Source organism: Biomphalaria glabrata, chromosome 12 (assembly GCF_947242115.1).
Source record: "Biomphalaria glabrata chromosome 12, xgBioGlab47.1, whole genome shotgun sequence".
NCBI lineage: Eukaryota > Metazoa > Mollusca > Gastropoda > Planorbidae > Biomphalaria > Biomphalaria glabrata.
In genome coordinates this window covers 14,704,714-14,723,865 of record NC_074722.1, presented here as the reverse complement: position 1 = coordinate 14,723,865, position 19,152 = coordinate 14,704,714, and the positions used below count along the sequence as shown (strand labels likewise).

Below are 19,152 nucleotides of genomic sequence, written 5' to 3'. Positions count from 1 at the left end.
TGTTTGGACATATTGGTTACTTAAAAGTTTGGACTATTACCATATAATCGACAGCTGACGAAACAATATTACTTTTCTTTTCCTTAGGAAAGTAAATTATCATTTCTTTATTTTTTTAAATATTTAAACCAGTACAATATGATCGCGCGCACTTTAAGATAAAATTAATTTGTTGTTTTTTTAGTAAACTAATATATTCGTTTTGTGGTTGTCATAGAGATCAAGCGTTTACTTTACGTCATCACAGTGTAACGCCAATAGTTCTCGTTCTGGTTTGGCAAATGATCTAGACCATAGACTTAAATATATAAGTGGTCTAGACATTGATACTCAGACAAAACAATTGAAATTTTGCAGTACAATGCTGACATGCATAATAATCTAAATCCATGTGACTTTAAATTAAATTGTGTCTGTCAAGTGAGTTTGAATAATTTTGTAACTTCTTTCAGATTTCGATGTTGCGTTTTTGGGAAATCCTAATAGTGCGTTTAGGTAACGCACGTAAATTGAATAAAGTCCAATGTAATCGATACCAGTCCAAGAAATAAAAAGATTAATCGATGCCACCAGATTGTAGCGTAATAATCAAAGGGCAACAATCAATAGGTGTATATTTACTCAATAGTTTATGGCAGGTTGGCTGGCTGTTCGTAAGCTATATATTTAGAACTGTCATCAAGATGGCGTCTCGAACTGTCATCAAGATGGCGTCTCGAGCTGTCATCAAGATGGCGTCTCGAACTGTCATCAAGATGGCGTCTCGAGCTGTCATCAAGATGGCGTCTCGAGCTGTCATCAAGATGGCGTCTCGAACTGTCATCAAGATGGCGTTTCGAACTGTCATCAAGATGGCGTCTCGAACTGCCACCAAGATGACTCAAAATTCGAGCCCCTCACCATCCTGTCAATACTGGAGTTACATATAGGTAACATAAGCTACAGCTGAGGGACCCCACTTTCCTTCAAATAGTATTTTGAAGAGCGAGCAAAGGAATAAACTGCCTTATAGCATGTGCCCCCCCCCCAATAGATCAAATAGATAAAGTGTAAATCCAGTCCTGGATCAATACATGAAGGGAAATAATGTCTTTCTAGGAAAGGTCTAAGCTCGCTAAGCCAAGTCAGGCTTTCAGTTCACCGCCACACTTATCTGTTCCTTATTAGCCGAAACAAAAATGTATAGAAATAACAATATTAATTAAAGTGCTGCTTAATGCTCTGCTATAATTCGGTTTAAATTTAAGTAAATATGCAAAGCAAAGTTTACTTTAGAGTAATGTAAATACCAGTTTCCGTTGCAAACAGTTAACGGTGTCATGTGACCAACACATTTAACCACAAGCCTCTGCTTTCCCCCAAGGACCCAGTTAATAAAGGGAAGAAGAAACTCTGCATATTCACTCTCTGTCTCCATTAGAAATTCTTTAAACTGGCGGTGGAAAAGAGCTTTAGTTATAAGGGAATCGATAGACTTAATCACCAATTCCATTGCACTTGACGGGAAATAGTTTTCTCTCTCTTTCTCTAGAACTGAACTCTACGTTATGTCAAGCTCGTCTTTTTTTTAAGCATTATTTTAAAATTATTATGGTTCAGGCGACCGTCTTGGCCTGCTTAAAGACGTTTTTGAGATTTTTCAGAAAGTGAAAGTGACGTTCCCGATATGATATATTTCTTAATTTAATCTAACCTCCTGAACTCTTAAATCTTTATAAAATGATCGGCCTTATGTTGCTTTGTAATTGCTAAATGTGTAGGCCCTACGGATGTAGGCTAACACAATATTAGGAAAATGTGTTACATTAAAATAGTATTACAATGTAGTCTGTAAGAGATTTTTTTTTTAACACGACGCTCAGAGGGCCCTTTTTATAAGGTTTTATAAACACTTTAACAATTTAATGCTTGCCATAGTGACATCCATGCGGCCCTTTCGTGTTCCTACCAGCTCATTAGGGTACCTGCCCACCGGGCATTTTCCAATGGGCCCATATAGACAGTCCGCCCCTGTCTACAGCAGAGGCGGACAAGCCCGTTAGCGTGATGTGGTACGGTATATAAAGACTCAGGCCCCTGCATATGAAACTGGCCCAGGGCCCAGCACTCAAGACCGCATCTGATGTATTATTGGTACTTCTCCAAGATACTCCCTCATCCATATAAGAGTTTGCAACCTTAGCTTACTGAACATGCAATAGCTATTGAATAGAGCTTTGGAAAAATACAAGTAGACTAGTTATATTTGTAAGATATTATAGAACTGTAAATAAAACTTTTTTTTTTATTTTACAGGATTGCTAGGAAACCGTCTGGACCTACAATGACTTAGCATGGACTATTTTATCCATTAGCTCAAGGAAATAATACATACCAAAAACAGACCAAGGAATACATTATTGTCGCAATTGAAAAACAAACGAAAATGTCCAAAAAGGAAATCATTAGAAAAGTGATTCAGATTGGAACATGGGTGGAAGACATTATCAGTAATGATTTCATGAAAAACATCGTCACTTCCGTTGCTCAAAAGCAGGGCAAAAAAAGGAAACTGAAGCTGAGCCAAGCTGGCCTCAAGTTGATCCAGTCCAGGTTTTTGCAAGAGAGCAAGTCGGTGTCTTTCCCCTTGTCCGAAATCAAAACGGTCACCAAAATCCCCGAAGCTCCGTCTTGCATCATGTTCGTCCTGGAGGACAAAGTCAGGCGTTTCAGGATTCTGGCTTTCCGGTGCAGCTCCGAGGAGGACGCTACCCAGTTCACGTCACTGTTTGATTACATCCAACTTGACCAGCCCAGGGCGGTGGAGCTGAAAAAGGAAGATAACGGAAACTGGACATTAAGGGAGAGAAACGCACACAACACCGGGCGGCATATGGCGGACATTTTCAACGCTAGGAGTCAGACCAACGGCGAGGTGAAGCCCAACGGGGTGGTGACCACGCACATTCCAGTGCTGGACCGCAATAAAAACTACACGATCAGCCAGGCTTCGCCAGAGCATGCAAAAAGCGATAAGCCTCGCTTCAAGTATTCCTTCAAGCGCAATAAGGGATCGAAGAAAGAGTCCCACGACGGGGTCGATTACAAGGTGGTAAAAAATAAAGGAGACGATTACGTGATAGAGACCGAAGTATCCCAGCATCCTCACGTGTCGATGACATCACACACCACCACCACTCTCGAACCTGAGTTCGGCGTTGTCAAGGAGACGACCCCAATAGAGGTACACATGCGGCACGAGAACCCATTCGACTACAGTGGGGATCCCAACCACATCATCTACGGTAGCAGCACCAACAGCAGCCGCAGGAGCAGCAACATCCTCCCTTCCAAACCAGTCATCTACGCAACCCACACACACAGTGAGCAACCTGTAGTGTACAGGGCCAATTCCAGAACGTACGACACTAAGCCTAGACCTGTCACCTACTACGCAGACCCTTGGGCCACTCACAGGAGATTTATGGGAGAGTATGGCGCGCACCTCCGACCTGTGAGCCACCATCCTGCAGGTATGGTATTAATGATTGGTGTAGGATTGTTTGTTAGGTCTCTGAAGGTCTGAATGAATTAGGAAAAGAAACATTAATAAACAACAAGCAAGGTCTTGGCAAAATGTATTAAGTCATTAGTTAACATGCTTGACAAGATTGACCTAGATCACGCGTGTGACGTAATCATCTTTTTGAAGTAACGTCTGTAATTTAGAAGAAGAAGACCAAGCAAAGGTTAGGAAGAATACAAATATTTAACGCGAGATTCCCCAGGGGTCTATGACTTCCAAGGGGTCTATGAGAGGGCAAAAAAGAATTGGGGATCTATGAGATGTAAATGGGGATCTACGATAGCGGATCTCATCTAAGCTGGTCGAGTCTTTCAAGTTTATTTCCTATTACCAGTAATGGAATTAATTCATACACACATATATTTGTACCTTAGTTAATCTTTTGAATTCAAACCTGATATTGGAATGAATTTTTAAATTTGTAAATGTTAACATTGTATTTAAATATCTTAATGTGTCTTTATGAAACATGGTCAAATCTAACAAGAAATGTAGACAGCACAGTGTTGATTATTTTAAATTTGGCTTCATTCCTATCTTCAATGCCTATGTGTCTATTATGCAACAAAGTAATGACGCTATGAAACCATTTAAGCTGGAGGATCATTTGAGACGATAATAATAATGGCAATGTCTTCGATTCCGAAGATAAAAGATGAGTGCTGTGTTTCACTTGACTACGCAAACCCAGTTACGACCTATATATTTTTCCGATCTCGTGCTAACAAAAGCCGTCGGTCTATTTAAGTTTTCTCTACGTTTTCTATGCTAATGTTCAGCGTCAGGTTTGAGGATATTCTAACTACGATAATACTTCAATGGATAATCAATGCATATTATGATGATTTATGAAAAACGGGTGTAACAATGCAAGTACTGTTTGGAATAAGTACTAATGAAGAGCTTAAAGTACAATTTAAATACTGGATATCACTCTGAGACTTATCAGAATATCATCACAAAGTTTCTAATTGTAATTCCATTTTCATATCTAGTGGTTACCAATCTTCTAATGATATTTAAAAAAAACTGGACATCTATAATCGAGAAGTTTTAATATTAAACCTAACTAAATTGAAGTCAAATATTGAAATTCCACAATCGAAGCAACCCACTAATAGGCATATATTTTTTATTTGGTAAATATGTGTAATAAATTTGATTTGGCTTCATTTTAAATTTCATTATTCCGTATTAGATATACACAAAATCATTGAGAAAATAAATACACATTTGAAGTTGATTTTATTTTGAAAAATGCATAATTAACTAAACAGGGTGTCTACCGAAAAGTGGAAAACATCATAACATTGCAAGGGGTCCACGAGACAAAAGAGGTTTGGGAACCACTGAAGTATAGACTATAGAGATTTACGGAATGTGATAAATAGACTAGCTTTACAAACAGGGCAATTTGGCAGGGCAAGTTTTTAGGTTCGGCCTGAAATTTTCTATGAAGTACCGTACTTACGATGTGCCAATACTTGTAAACATATTGTTTATGTCAAAAAATATTTAAGCGTTGAACACATTCTTCTTATCTACCTTAGCATTTATTTATTTATTTATTTTTTGTACAATAATGAACTAAGTTTTCTGTACCACAATTCTAATAGGTAATGATGAAACTATGGAATCAGTTTACATTTTTTTCTGTGTATACTAGATTTAGATACAAAGCCGTTAGTTGTAAAGGATGTTAGGCCTATTACTTCCTAGTGTCAAGACTTTTATCCAGGGCTTGATTTATAGTTGGCCTTGTATTTGTTTAGAATCCATTTTGCTTATTTCCTTACTTCCCATTGAGCTCAGACCACATGCTTCACATCGTACTAGAAGAACATTTAGACCTACCTGCTTCAAACGTATTAATACTATTAATATTAATTTGTCTTTTTATCTTATGTCTGTTAAGTTTTCCTAGCGCATTGGGCCTCTAGAGCCCCTCCTTCGTGACCGAAGATGAGAACATTTCTTGTCTCCTATGAACTCGAAGATGACTGCAAAAGTCCAATCCTCGCCTTTAAAAAGCTGGCCGCATACGTGGCATGGGTAGGCTTGGTCAGTTGCAGTTGAGGCCTGCTTCTTCACTCAGCTTTTTTATCGTTCTGCGCTCTTTTAGCGCTATTGACAAACATAGACAGTCAAGTACCTTGAGCCTACACTATGTTTGTCAATAGCGCTATATAAATCGAATTATTAGTGTTAGCACAATCATGCTTTACAAAGGCCTCGGGATACACATTTGAGGCCAAAAGAAAATCCACTGCCGAGGGCAGACGTAGACGGCGAAATCTTTATCGACCTCCGGCGGACAATGGTTATGTCTGGACTGAATGTGGCAAAATATGTCGGTCGCAGCAGGGGGGCTGCGTAACAGCGGGAAATGCATTCCTCATTAATCTTCGGATTCGAAGTCTTGTTATTATTATTATGTTAAAAACGAACGAGTGTCGTTAAAGAGAAACAAAATTCATTGTAGTCCCTTTATCATTTTCTACTGAGGAATTTTCTGGTGATGTGGTTATAATTATTATTAGTATTATTATCATCATAATTTAATTGCCAGGAAACAAAGTACAAAGTATATCTACCAGCGAGAAACATCACCTATTCATTGACACTCGTAACACAGAATCCCTTTCAGACTTTCCGATCCATAGGGCAGTGTTTGAATGACCGACAGTTAACGAGGCTGACATGTAGCCAGCACAACGACCAACCGAATTTACTTTCCCCATCTAATGTCAGGTAACCATAAAAGTTGGGTGGACTCAGAGGCGTCTAACAATTTATTAATCCCGAAATTCAAAATGCCAAGTCTTCACAGCTATTCGAACCCTAGCCCTCTCGGTTCGAAAGCCAATCGCTTTACAATTCAGCCCCCACGACCCTTTCTGTTTGAAATGGATACATCCTAGAATCGTCTGCCTTGACAGTTTTCTTCTCAAAATTAAGTCATGCTTAAACTAGTTGCCTTTTTCATTCCATGGAGAGTCATTTGTTTCGTATATCATTACAGGGATAAGTACTACTTTTTATCTTTCAAAATGAGTACATGAGATTGATAATAATTATTTGTATGTAACAAAAAAAGAACAAACAAAAAGCATAATCTTTCTCTCTTTTTCGTCCCACAGGTTCTGACCACGGCAGCGTCATCATGCGGGCCGAGACAGACTCGGTCAGCTCCAAGATGAGTAAGCGGTCCCGTGCCATGAGCAAGTCCGAGTATTCGGTCAAAACCACGGTAGAGAGGCCCATCGAGGCTACCTACGGCCGCCGGACAGTGGTAGTCAGGCGGACCGAGCCGGGCTACATGTTGGTGCCAATCCACCGAAGGTCCTACCACGATGTTGTTCTGTGAGCCAGCCCTAGCGACCACCACTACTGCCAAACTTTATTTCCGTTATGTTAGGACATCACTGTGACATCTCCTTTGAAATTCCTGTGACAACAGTGAAATTCCTGTCACAACAATGTTATATCTTTGTGACACTTTTTCACTTCCAGCATTCATCAAATAAAAATGTTTTCTTTTAGAAATGACTGAACAAAAAAGGTTATTAAAAATATGTTTGCTCTTTCCTTAAGAGAAACTTTTACGGCCAAACTTAGTCTTTGTAGTGGATAAATGGTTCTCTCCGATTGTGTGTGCGACTTTCAAAACTAGTGAGCTGTTTCTTTCAAAACATGACGGACTTAATTCATGTAAAGAAATGTATAAGTTTTTGAACTATCAAAGGGAAGCAATAATGAAAATTATCATAGTAGTGGTAAAATTTTGTGTCCCTTAAAATGATTATTAGAACGATCCTAATTGACAAAATTATTATTATTATAATGAGAAATGTTTCACATTCTATGGATCACGTAAATCTGGCGGCACTCTGTGAACAGGTTAAATGAAGAAGAAGAAAACGCTGTGTACTACTAGACAGAAGCAGCCTTTGGGTTGACAAGTGAGTCAATCGGCCCAGGATCCGCGCCTAAATGGGGCCCCGCGATAAAGAGAAACTTTTGTCATCGTCAGCACATCGTACAAATAATCGTGGCCCTGATATGACATTCACTCAGGGCCCTGGGCCCCGCGCAATGCCAAAGTTGCGTCCGATTAAGGTGAAAGAAGATGTAGAGGGTAGTCCTAATTGGAAACTCAAAGCCAACTAGAGATAGACGTTAGAAAGACGCGGGTGTACACTGTACTCTCCAGATACACACAAGAGTCAATGCTATCTCAAAAGAATGACTTTTAGTGTAAGCGATTTATCACTGTAGATGTACAGTTCTTAAAACACATTTGTTCTGTTCAATGGCTTTCGTGATAGGATAGGATTTCTAGTGTCATGTGTCACAGGTGATGCTTAAGTGGGCAAGCACAGCTAAATATCCATTCATTAATAGCATACAAGTAGTTCTATGTATGTATGTTAGTAGTTCTATGCATACACGTATGTATGTGTTTATGAAATATATCTTTATATGGATATGTGCGAGTGTATGTATATAAATATACATCTGCTGGGCCTTATTTACTTACTTCGGCTAACCATTTCCTAATGAAATATACATTATACATTTGTAAAACACCACTGATTAACTGACACATTCATTTATCACGAGACCTCTTAAACTGTCGTACGCATCCGCATCAAATTTCGTACAAAGGACCTTTTACCTCCTAGGTGCTCACTAAGAACAAAAACCTTTTGTAGTTTATTTCTATATAGAAAGCAGAAAGCATTAATAGAAATATCTGACAAATGTCGTATTTTTAAATCAATTTTTTTCTTTTTTCCCAAGTCTACTTATTTTTAATATGTCTTGCGTCATTTCCACTTCCTTTTAGACGCGGTCTAAAAAAAAAAAAATCCTAATAGCATTAATAAAATAGATCTAGAGTCTTTTTCTTTTTTTTTTTTTTTTTTTTGAGACAGAGCTATAAAGAGAGAGTAAGGAATGGTACTTTGTTACACTTTAAAAAAAAAATCCTAATAGCAGTGAAAAGGTCAATCTAGGGTCTATTGTTATTTCGTTACATTCCAAAGGGGTCAACTAAACGATTACAATGAATCAAACCAAAATGATATTTCTTTTTATTTAGAGAAGAACAAAATACCAAAATAAATGTAGAAAGGGGAAGGGGAGTGTGTACGAAGGACAAACTTTTTGTTGTTGGCGAGAAGGGGCCGGGGAGGGAGGGAGGGAGCGGAGAAGTCAAAAGTGCTACTAAAATTAACGGGCCTAAAATAGGAGAACGTGTATGTGTCAGGGGCGCATTATAAAGCGGGTCTTTCCTAATCAAGTCAAAAGTTTCAATGAGGGTTCCTGAGAGCGACAAAGAGAGCGGGTAGTGAAATTTCACTGTAACAGATTCACTCATTCACGGGCTAATAAATATGTTAGATTGATACTTAAAATTTGGCCCGTTTATTAAAATTTAAAGAAAAAAGAAAAAGGGGTATCCTGGCCATAATAAACAATATAAAGCCTTGGAACAAATCAACGGGCTTAGCCGGGGTGTACTGCTAGTATGCATGTAAAACAAAAGAAAAAGAGCGAAGTGAGATTTACGCGTACTATAGTTCTATCTTCACAAATGTGACTTGCTTATAGATGCAGTCCTATTATTAAGTCCATTCTATTTCAATTCGAAGAAGTTAAGCGCCCCCTCAAAGTTCTTAATATCCGGCACTGTACATCTAAGTGTTCTTTTTCCTCTGTTACTGTTAAATATTTTGTTCTGACACATCTGTTACTGTTAAATATTTTGTTCTGACATTTTTTTTTTAATGGGAAAGTTAATGAACGATCCGTAACCATAGTTTCATATCTGAATTCCTCATTTGCTTTGATCTTTTTAGCGTTGACGTTTCTGATTTCACTCGAGTTTCTTACCAATCACAAAGGTAGGCATAGGCTTACAATCGAAGCGCATCGGAGGTCTCACCCGACTAATGATATCACAAACATGTTTCTATGGGTCCGGTCTTTGTTTTGTTTTTATACCCTCAACTTCTATTCTTGACAGTTAAAAAAGGAAAAACCAGAACAGGAAAATCCTCGAGGTCTGAACTATTTAAATTAAGCACTACATCAAATTATAATATGTGTGTGTTGTGTTTTCTTTTGCACGTGTGGGCGAGTGGTTTTTCGCGTGTTATCAATATACACAGGCATCATGTGTTTCTAGTAGGCTAAAAAAAATGTTTTTTAAAATGTAAATAATCATCTTGAGCAAATAATCGAACATGTCATTTGTTTGAATGTGTAATTTGTTTGAATGTGTAATTTGTTTGAATGTGTAATTTGTTTGAATGTGTAATTTGTTTGAATGTGTAACTATATTCACATTTAGAATGTACACGTAAGGCCTACATCACATTTGTACAGGCCCTTACAATTATTGTATGGTTTATATAGTGCCATAGATGAGGCTGTCCTATAACAATAACAGAGAGCATATCTGAAGGCCTACCTTTGTTACGTTAAATCCATGTTCCAACTACGTGATTGTGATCACAAAAGAAAACACAAGATGAACATAATGTAATTCACATTTGTGGTATGTCTATAGTTATTCTACTGTACATTGGTATCTCCTATAACTTTATGATCTATGTGTATAAAGTAATGACCATTCTTGGACTAACGTATATTTGGCTTATCTGTGTGTAAATGGTGTATGGATATGTATGTATGAAACTAGGTCTGAGGAAGGGAGGTCTTCTTGAAAATAATCAACATAGATATGTAGATATTTTAATTAAAACAAAAATAACTATTAGAACGAACTGGCTTTAGTAGGCCTATAGTAGTTGCCTATATACAGATTATATACAGTCATTTTAAATCTGAGAAATGACAATGATACTGATTATGCTAACTATTAAATAAGGAAATTTAATAATTCAAAAAAATATCATTGAGGGTGTCTATTCGAACGGTTTTAGTACCAGCCACATACGTTATAAATATGTGTAAGTGTAGATAGCAGAGGTGGAGACGGTGAGTAGTTTCATATTTGACAAGACAGTGGGTCCCATATCTGACACTAAGACAGTGGGTTGTCTCTTAGCTGTTAATGAAACACTAGTATGAGAAAAAGTTATATAAATAAAAGAAACAGATTACGATGGTCCGGTCACCTCGAAAGAATGCCACAGGTCAGAGAAGCAACGATTGTTAGGCCGTATCTGAAAATAAGATAGCAGGCGGGTTGTCTCATATCTGAAAATAAGACAGCAGGCGGGTTGTCTCATCTGAAAATAAGACAGCAGGCAGGTTGTCTCATATCTGAAAATATGATAGCAAGCGGGTTGTCTCATATCTGAAAATAAGACACTTGGGTTATCTTAACTCAGAAAAAAAAGGACAGTGGGTTTACCCTATATCTGACAATAAGCCATTAAGTTGTCTCCTCTCTGACAGTAAAGCAGTGGGTTGTCCTATAACTGACAATAAAACAGTGGGTTATGACATTCATAGCATTGAGTCAGTGGCTTGTGTGTATGTGTGTTTGATTGTTTGAGAGGCAGCGAGTGTTTTTGATCTTATTATTGTTGTTGTTGTTGTTGTTGTTTATTTTTGCTACCAATATTCCATTTTATTTTACATGCTTGAAACTGGCACCTACAAATGGTGGACAAAGACCTATTGTTTAAACACATACAAATAGTGGACAAAGACCTATTGTTTAAACATCTACAAATGGTGGACAAAGACCTATTACTTAAACACCTACAAATGGTGGACAAAGACCTATTGTTTAAACACCTACAAATGGTGGACAAAGACCTATTGTTTAAACACCTACAAATGGTGGACTAAGACCTATTGTTTAAACACCTACAAATGGTGGACTAAGACCTATTGTTTAAACACCTACAAATGGTGGACAAAGACCTATTACTTAAACACCTACAAATGGTGGACAAAGACCTATTGTTTAAACACCTACAAATGGTGGACTAAGACATATTGTTTAAACACCTACAAATGGTGGACTAAGACCTATTGTTTAAACACCTACAAATGGTGGGAAAAGACCTATTGTTTAAACACCTACAAATGGTGGGAAAAGACCTATTGTTTAAACACCTACAAATGGTGGGAAAAGACCTATTGTTTAAAGACATACAAATGGTGGGAAAAGACCTATTGTTTAAACACAAACAAATGATGGACAAAGACATATTTTTTTAACACCTTCAAATAGTGGACAAAGACCTATTGTTAAGGACAATGAATCAAAGAGACTGTAATACTTTCGTACCGGTTAAATATATCAAGTATTTTTCTGTACACATAACAATAATTGTGTATTCTATATGTGTTTTTACTTTGTATTTTTACTGTTACCTGTACTACTTAGATTAGCGTGTAATATCTAATATTAATCTATATGGGTTGTTGTTTGTTCCTTACACCTCCATTAGTTATGTCTTATTTGTGTGACCTATAATACTGAAGTGTAGATCAAGTATCTGTTTAAGTTATTCTAAACTGTTATCTGCAATATTGGTTAAAGTCTATGTTGTAGTGAAGTGTGGATTCTTTGAACTGTACAGCCTGCAATATCAAACATTTGTAGCTACTGTTTCATGAATAGAACAATAAATTATTTATCTTTTTCTTTATTGTTCTTTGTTTTGTTGTATTCGACCTTGGTTTATTTATTTTAAACTGACTTTATTTTGGTAATGGATTTCAATCAAGTCAGGAGAAATAATGTACTCTCAAGGCACGAAATAGATTTTTAAAAATCTCCTACATCGACAACAATATAGATGAGGTTGCGTGTCAATGTGTTATGAGTCAGGAGGTCGATTGACTCCGGATTCAGCCTGCTTTTCTTTTTGGGTGTGCTCCCATAGCCTTTGATCATCCGAAATCATGTTCAGGTAGCAGTTGTTTATTTTCAGAGTTGTCTCTCCTAGATAAACTACTATCTCTAGCTAACGAACTTCATCTATCCGGGTTTAGAGTTAGAGCGCTACTACTATGAGACCTTATTGAAAATATAATCGAAAAATCTGACTTCATTCCAACAGAGCTCAAGAAAATAGTGAACTCTTTTCTACAAAATCATCTCATAAAGCCACCACAAATGGAGGAGCTGGAATACTCATTGAATGGCCAGATGGAGAAAAACTAGAAAAATTCATTACAACTGGAGAGCTCTCTGATAGCCACAAAGCAGAAAGGGAAGCACTACTAGCAGCTACCACGCTAGCAAAACACGCAAGTACCCCATACAGTCAGATTGTCTTTCTAACCAATGCGAAAACAACCCTCCAAAGCTTGGAAAATTCTGATTCCTTCTACATGAAATGAATCTGTACAGCACTTATAAAGCTCAACAACAAAAGCAAAAAAAAATGTCATTCAATAGATACCAGCACATATAGAATTAGAAGGAAATGAGAAGGCTGACACACTTGCCAAGTGTGGGAGAACAAACACACAATTAAACATTGCACCATATCGAGAAAAAATGAAACTAATTGTGAATAGAATAAAAGAAAAATGGACAAGCTCTCATCCGAATCATAAGGAAGGTGATGCCGACAAGACCAATGTCTAATCTTTCGACTCAGCACCGGACTCAGGAACGGACTCAACAGAATGAGACAACATATGTACCGGAAGCTCAAAATTGGAACCAGTGAAATCTGCCCATGTGGAGTGTCATAGGAGAATGCTGACCATGTCCTTCAGGACTGCATTCTCTAACAAGACACCCAAACAAGACACAGGCCCCAAAATACCCCAATAGAAAGAAAACTATATGGAGAGCTCCCTGATATGGAAGCCACTGCACACTAAATCTCATATATTGATCTAGTCATCTGAACACTCCAACAGTTCATCTCATATATTGGTCTAGTCATCTGAACACTCCAACAGTTCATCTCACATATTGGTCTAGTTATCTGAACACTCCAACAGTTCATCTCACATATTGGTCTAGTCATCTGAACGCTCCAACAGTTCATCTCACATATTGATCTAGTCATCTGAACTCTCCAAAATAACCATATGTCCATGATGGAGCGCAAGCATCTTTGGTGAAAGCGCTCAAGTAGTCTTTGTTGCTTTCGGTATAATAACCATGTCTCAGATCCATATAGAATGGTAGACATTGATTTTTGTAGGCAGGCGGAGCAACTCTCGCCTGGAGGCGCCCAAAAGCACTACTGGCCCTGCCCAGATAAATACCTGGGCATCAGCTATGGTCAGAACGATGTCCCCCATACAGCAGTTACCTTACTCTCGACGGCTACTGATTTTTTCCTCCCAAAGCCTTTCCCACGTTTGAGTAAAGCAGCAATTAAGGAAGGAGTGGTTTGACTTCAGAGTTTTCTCCTGGGTGGATATTTATGTGTTTGGGTTTCACATTTTTTGCGTTAGTTTTTCTTGTTCTAAAAACAAAGCATGCTTGTTGTTATATGAACTTGCCCTAAAAATGGAATAATTCCGTCTTTAAGTATTGCTTTGTTAATGTGACAAGTCAAAAACTCGCTGTCAGAGTCACTCTAAATTATCACAGCATTAATTATTATTTTTCATTATTTATTTATTTTATTTCAATTATTTCACCATCCTACCCCTAAGTTCTCCACCCGCCCCACCTTTTCCTCTATACCAGGCTAGACTTAGTCCACCACCTTGGAGAAAACTAGGCCAGTCCTTTCATTTATCTGCCCTTGATCGGGGAAAGATAATCACACTATCCCCTTTGTCTTATCCGCCGGATGTCTGACTGACGGTCGCGGTTGACACCACCTTGGTTTGAATGCAAGCTAATCCTTCTCCCCCCCCTTCTATCACATCTCTCTTTGATCTAAGAGATTACCCTGGTCAACACACCGCGTGATATTCCAAGGTGCGGCTCCCACCTCGAGTCAAATCCACCCACGTGGAAGATAATGCTAAGCCTAGGACATTTCCGGTTCCCGCCCACATTTTCCAGGCATATATAAAGTAGATCCAAATCAAATCAGGCTCTCTTTCATTTCTCATTCGAGCTGAGCTATCGAGTCTGGACTATATCATTTATTCTACCCCCTAGAGGAATACCTGGTGGTAAGCCGAACTTAATCACAAGTTCCATCTTAATTACTTTTGTGCTATTTCCATTGGATTTTATCATGTGTATTTTGCTTAGTTCATTTATATTTAATTAGTGCATTGTGTATTTCTCACTGGCGTAAGTAGAAAACATAAACATGCCCTATGTATTTATGAATTGCATTAATCTATTAATGCTACGTTGCTCAATTGATCGTTGATGCAACCATGTATATATTTGTACATCTTATTTTATTTCCTTTATCTCGGTTGATCGCCTTGATAATTTTGCTAGCGCACTAATACTGCGCTTAGAAAGGAGATATGAGTTATCTCCCCTGTATTGAATTATCTCCCCTTTACTCATTTTACTCTAAGGAGAGTTGCGCCGCTTGAAGGGACACCCTCTCCATTCAAGCACGCTTCATTGTTCTCGACCCACGGTCATATGTAAACAATCATCTGGGTCGCTGACCACCGCCCAATTCAACCCCCCCCCCTTTTCTTTCTCTATCCACCTGTGTTGTTCATTTGAGATTATTATTTCCCCTTCTAGGTACATTTTTATATTATTACTTTCCCTCTTATGTACATTTTTTTATTGCTACTATCAGCCATCTAGTATTCCAAATCCCATTTGGCATCATCTCCCCTTTGTGCTCTAAAGCAATTTTACCCAACTGACGAATGCACCTCAGTCGAGGGGCATCGATAAGATGCATGAGAGACATGTCCTAACTTGTCTTTATTTATCCGCAGCCTCCCTCAGGTGTCTGCCTATTTACCTTTGTGCTTAGTGCTATTCAGCACTGCACTAGCTCACTGACCTGCCTATTTGCCTACTGGCCTATTTAGATGCTTAGTGCTATTCAGCACTGTATTTGCCATCGAGAATCACCTATTGCCTAGTTATTGGATCAACGATCTATTTACCTGCATATGTGCTTAGTGCTATTCAGCACTGCACTTACCCACTGAGATCTACTCAACTCTACCACTTGGCGCTATCGGCATTGCCCGCCTATTCGACAGCCCACCTGTCATCTTATTAGGTGCGACGTCCCTATGGACTCAGGTCTGTGCGAGACGTCATAGCTACGCCAACCCTCTGCAACTCACTGGACATATCCTGTCAACTACGCTGCCCACGGCAGATCAGCTCTGCCCGCAGTAACCTTGTGCCCACGGTAGCCGGCCACCCGCCCTACTGTGCCCACTACAGATATTAGATTTTGGGGATTGAGACTCCACAAGAACTATATCATCGGCGTCCCTCTATCCGCTAGAGCGCCACCTCCAGCTGCAGAACCTCAAGCCAGGACACAGCCAGCTGCGACATCATCAGGAATACCAGCTAAGTCAGAGGACAAAGTGACATACTCTCTTATTAGGTGCAAGAGTGATGATTAAACATAGAATATACTAGAGATAGATGCAAACCCTCCCCCTTTTTATTCTTATATGTATATTTATGTAAATAAATATTCATTTTAACTTTTGTATCTATCTTTCATTGCTTTGTCTCGTTGCGTGTCTGCTCCCGATTCATATGCTGATAAGTGGGGGTGTGATAGCTTTAAAAATAATCATCCCCTAGACATAAAACGTGCCAAACACACGTCACATTTCCCCACCTGTCACAGTTAATAACGCTGTATTTCAGAAGAAAAGGTGTGTAATACTGAGATCCTCGCGAGAACGGGCCTTCCCAGCATTTTTACGGTCCTCAGGCAACGCCACCTGCGCTGGCTCGGACATGTTCGCCGGATGGAGGACAATCGCATCCCAAAAATCATTCTGTACTGGCAACTTGCATCTGGCTCTAGAAAAACTGGTCGCCCCCACCTCCGTTACGTTGATGTGATAAAACATTGAACATTGATACTGACCATTGGGAAGACCGTACTAGTTGGAGAGAGACGGTGACCAAGAAAGCTATAGTAAGTGAGAAAACATGGGCCTCGATTCCTGAAGAAAAGCGTGCCACATGGAAAATGGCCAGCTCCTCTACCACCAAAGCGACAGCCACCTTGACATGCAATATATATGGACGAAAGTGTCTCTCCAAAATAGGGCTCCACAGCTATATGAAAAGGTGTTCGAGATGAATCATAGTCATTTCACGACTGAAGGTGGCCAATGATGTTAATAACGCTGTATTTCAAGCAAATTTAGACGAAGTTTTTGTTTGTTTGTTTGTGGAATAATTAAACATATTAAAAAGGGGGTTTTGTCGAAAACAAAATTTGAAGGGAGTTTTAAACTCAAAATCCCTCTTGACTACGCTGGGCAAGTGATGGTTAAACATTAAAATCTCACCTAAATAAACAAAATTAAAGCAAAAAATTAGCCCGAAAATTCCACACCACCACCTCCCGGCTCTTCCCATGAAATATATAGGCCCTAACTACAATTAGAACAGAATTGTTCCTTGAAAAGAAAAGATAACTCCACAGATTTAGATTAAGGCTTGGAGTGTCGGTGCCGAAAACAAAATGTTTTCTAACAACAATATTTTTTTTTTTAAATTCATTTGTACGTGATTCATTGTGTTCACTACGCATGTTTGTAACTTGCTTTTGTTACAGAATGCACAGATCTGAACAAACATGTTTGTAACTTGCTTTTGTTACAGAATGCACAGATCTGAACAAACATGTTTGTAACTTGCTTTTGTTACAGAATGCACAGATCTGAACAAACATGTTTGTAACTTGCTTTTGTTACAGAATGCACAGATCTGAACAAACATGTTTGTAACTTGCTTTTGTTACAGAATGCACAGATCTGAACAAACATGTTTGTAACTTGCTTTTGTTACAGAATGCACAGATCTGAACAAACATGTTTGTAACTTGCTTTTGTTACAGAATGCACAGATCTGAACAAACATGTTTGTAACTTGCTTTTGTTACAGAATGCACAGATCTGAACAAACATGTTTGTAACTTGGTTTTGTTACAGAATGCACAGATCTGAACAAACAAAAATTCGGAAGACGGAGGCCCTATGCGAAACGGATTGCGCGGGACCCAGTCTGGGTAGTGATAAAGATAATAAGTGAAAATATAGATTTTGTATTAGAAAATAAATTCGTCTTTTGCATTACATTTTTTATTAAAATGAAAGATGACAATGCCTTTTTTTTTCGCGCGTAGGATTGGCGTTTTCGATATTCAATGACACCCCAAAATGACAATATTTTTATTAATTTTCTGGATATTTTGATAATTTCAGATTTCCAGGAGCGGTTATAATGGTTTATTTTAATAATTTACACAGAATTAGCGCGGGGCCTATGAAAGTGCAGGACCCACTACTACCGCCAAGGTTGCATTGGCCTAAGGCCGGTCCTGCGCACCGGTACGGCGTACCGGCACCTTTTTCTTGTATTTTAACGTTTATTATTAATTTATTAGTAGTTAAAAGTTAGACAATCCATTACTGCGTTACGGCTCTTATTTTACAAAAGAAAGCACCGTAGATATGTAACGAATTATGTTAACAAACTGTGATTTCTACACACACAAAAATTGGACCACTCCTCTCACTCGAAAGTTAAGGGTCGGGGGCGGGATTGAGGCAATCGTCTCCTAACCCCCACTCCACCCCCCCCCCCCAATCGAATCGGCCAACATACCAGAAGAGGAATGACATGATATAAAGATTGGTTAAATATTAATAATTAACTTTTATCATATCGATATAGCCTATAACTAATTATTTATTAAAATATTTATAATCGCACAGATTTATTATTATTTGTCCAGATCTATTACAAATTTATCTTATCTTATCTTATATAATACACACGTTACTTCAAAAAAGAAGATGATTACGTCCTAAACGTCATGCATTCAGTCATGTATATTAACCGATGACTTAAACTCCGCCAAGTCAGGCTAGCTCAGGCAACCCATTCCATGCTCTAATAGATCTAGGGAAGAAGGAGTATTTGTACAAATTTGTCCTAGCATATGGGATGAGGAATATGCCTTTATATTTGTGTCTTTCTGAGTATTTTATTAAATTTTGTTTTTGTATTTGAAGATTATGGTTCAGTGTTTTATGTATCATTATTATTGCTACTTTACTTTTGAGTCTTCTGTCCTGAAGGCTTTCTAAATTTAGTGATTTTACTAAAGGTGTTACTCTAGTCAAATGTGAATATTCGTTTGTTAGTAGGCCCTAAATCTCACTGCTCTATTTTGTGTCTTTTCCAGTTTCTTAATGTTTTCTTGAGTTGAGGGGTCCCAGACAGAGGATGCATATATATTCTATTATTGGCCTAACCAAGGTTAAATAACAGTTTTATGTTCTTATTTGATTTATAGAAATTTCTTTTAATAAACCCTAATGCTTTGTTTGATTTTTTTTATAGTTTCATCAATATGTGGATTCCATGACAGTTTTTCATGTAGCCTATTATAACACCTAGGTATTTTGCGTTTTTAGTCTGTGTTACTGGTTTGCCATGAATAAGATAAGTGGAATTAATGTTTTAGTTTTTTTTT

The 19,152-nt window shown here is 38.2% G+C and overlaps 1 protein-coding gene across 1 annotated transcript in view; it reads left to right on the top strand.

The window, feature by feature from the left end:
- The window catches only part of LOC106056205 (uncharacterized), a 28,093-nt gene extending 15,894 nt beyond the window's left edge, over positions 1-12,199 (top strand). The window contains exons 2-3 of the mRNA XM_013212818.2: positions 2,296-3,512; positions 6,706-12,199. Coding sequence (XP_013068272.2) covers positions 2,426-3,512; positions 6,706-6,932 — 1,314 coding nt within the window. The 5' untranslated portion in view covers positions 2,296-2,425 and the 3' untranslated portion in view covers positions 6,933-12,199. The remainder of the gene's footprint in view (positions 1-2,295; positions 3,513-6,705) is intronic.
- The last annotated feature ends 6,953 nt before the right edge of the window (positions 12,200-19,152 follow it).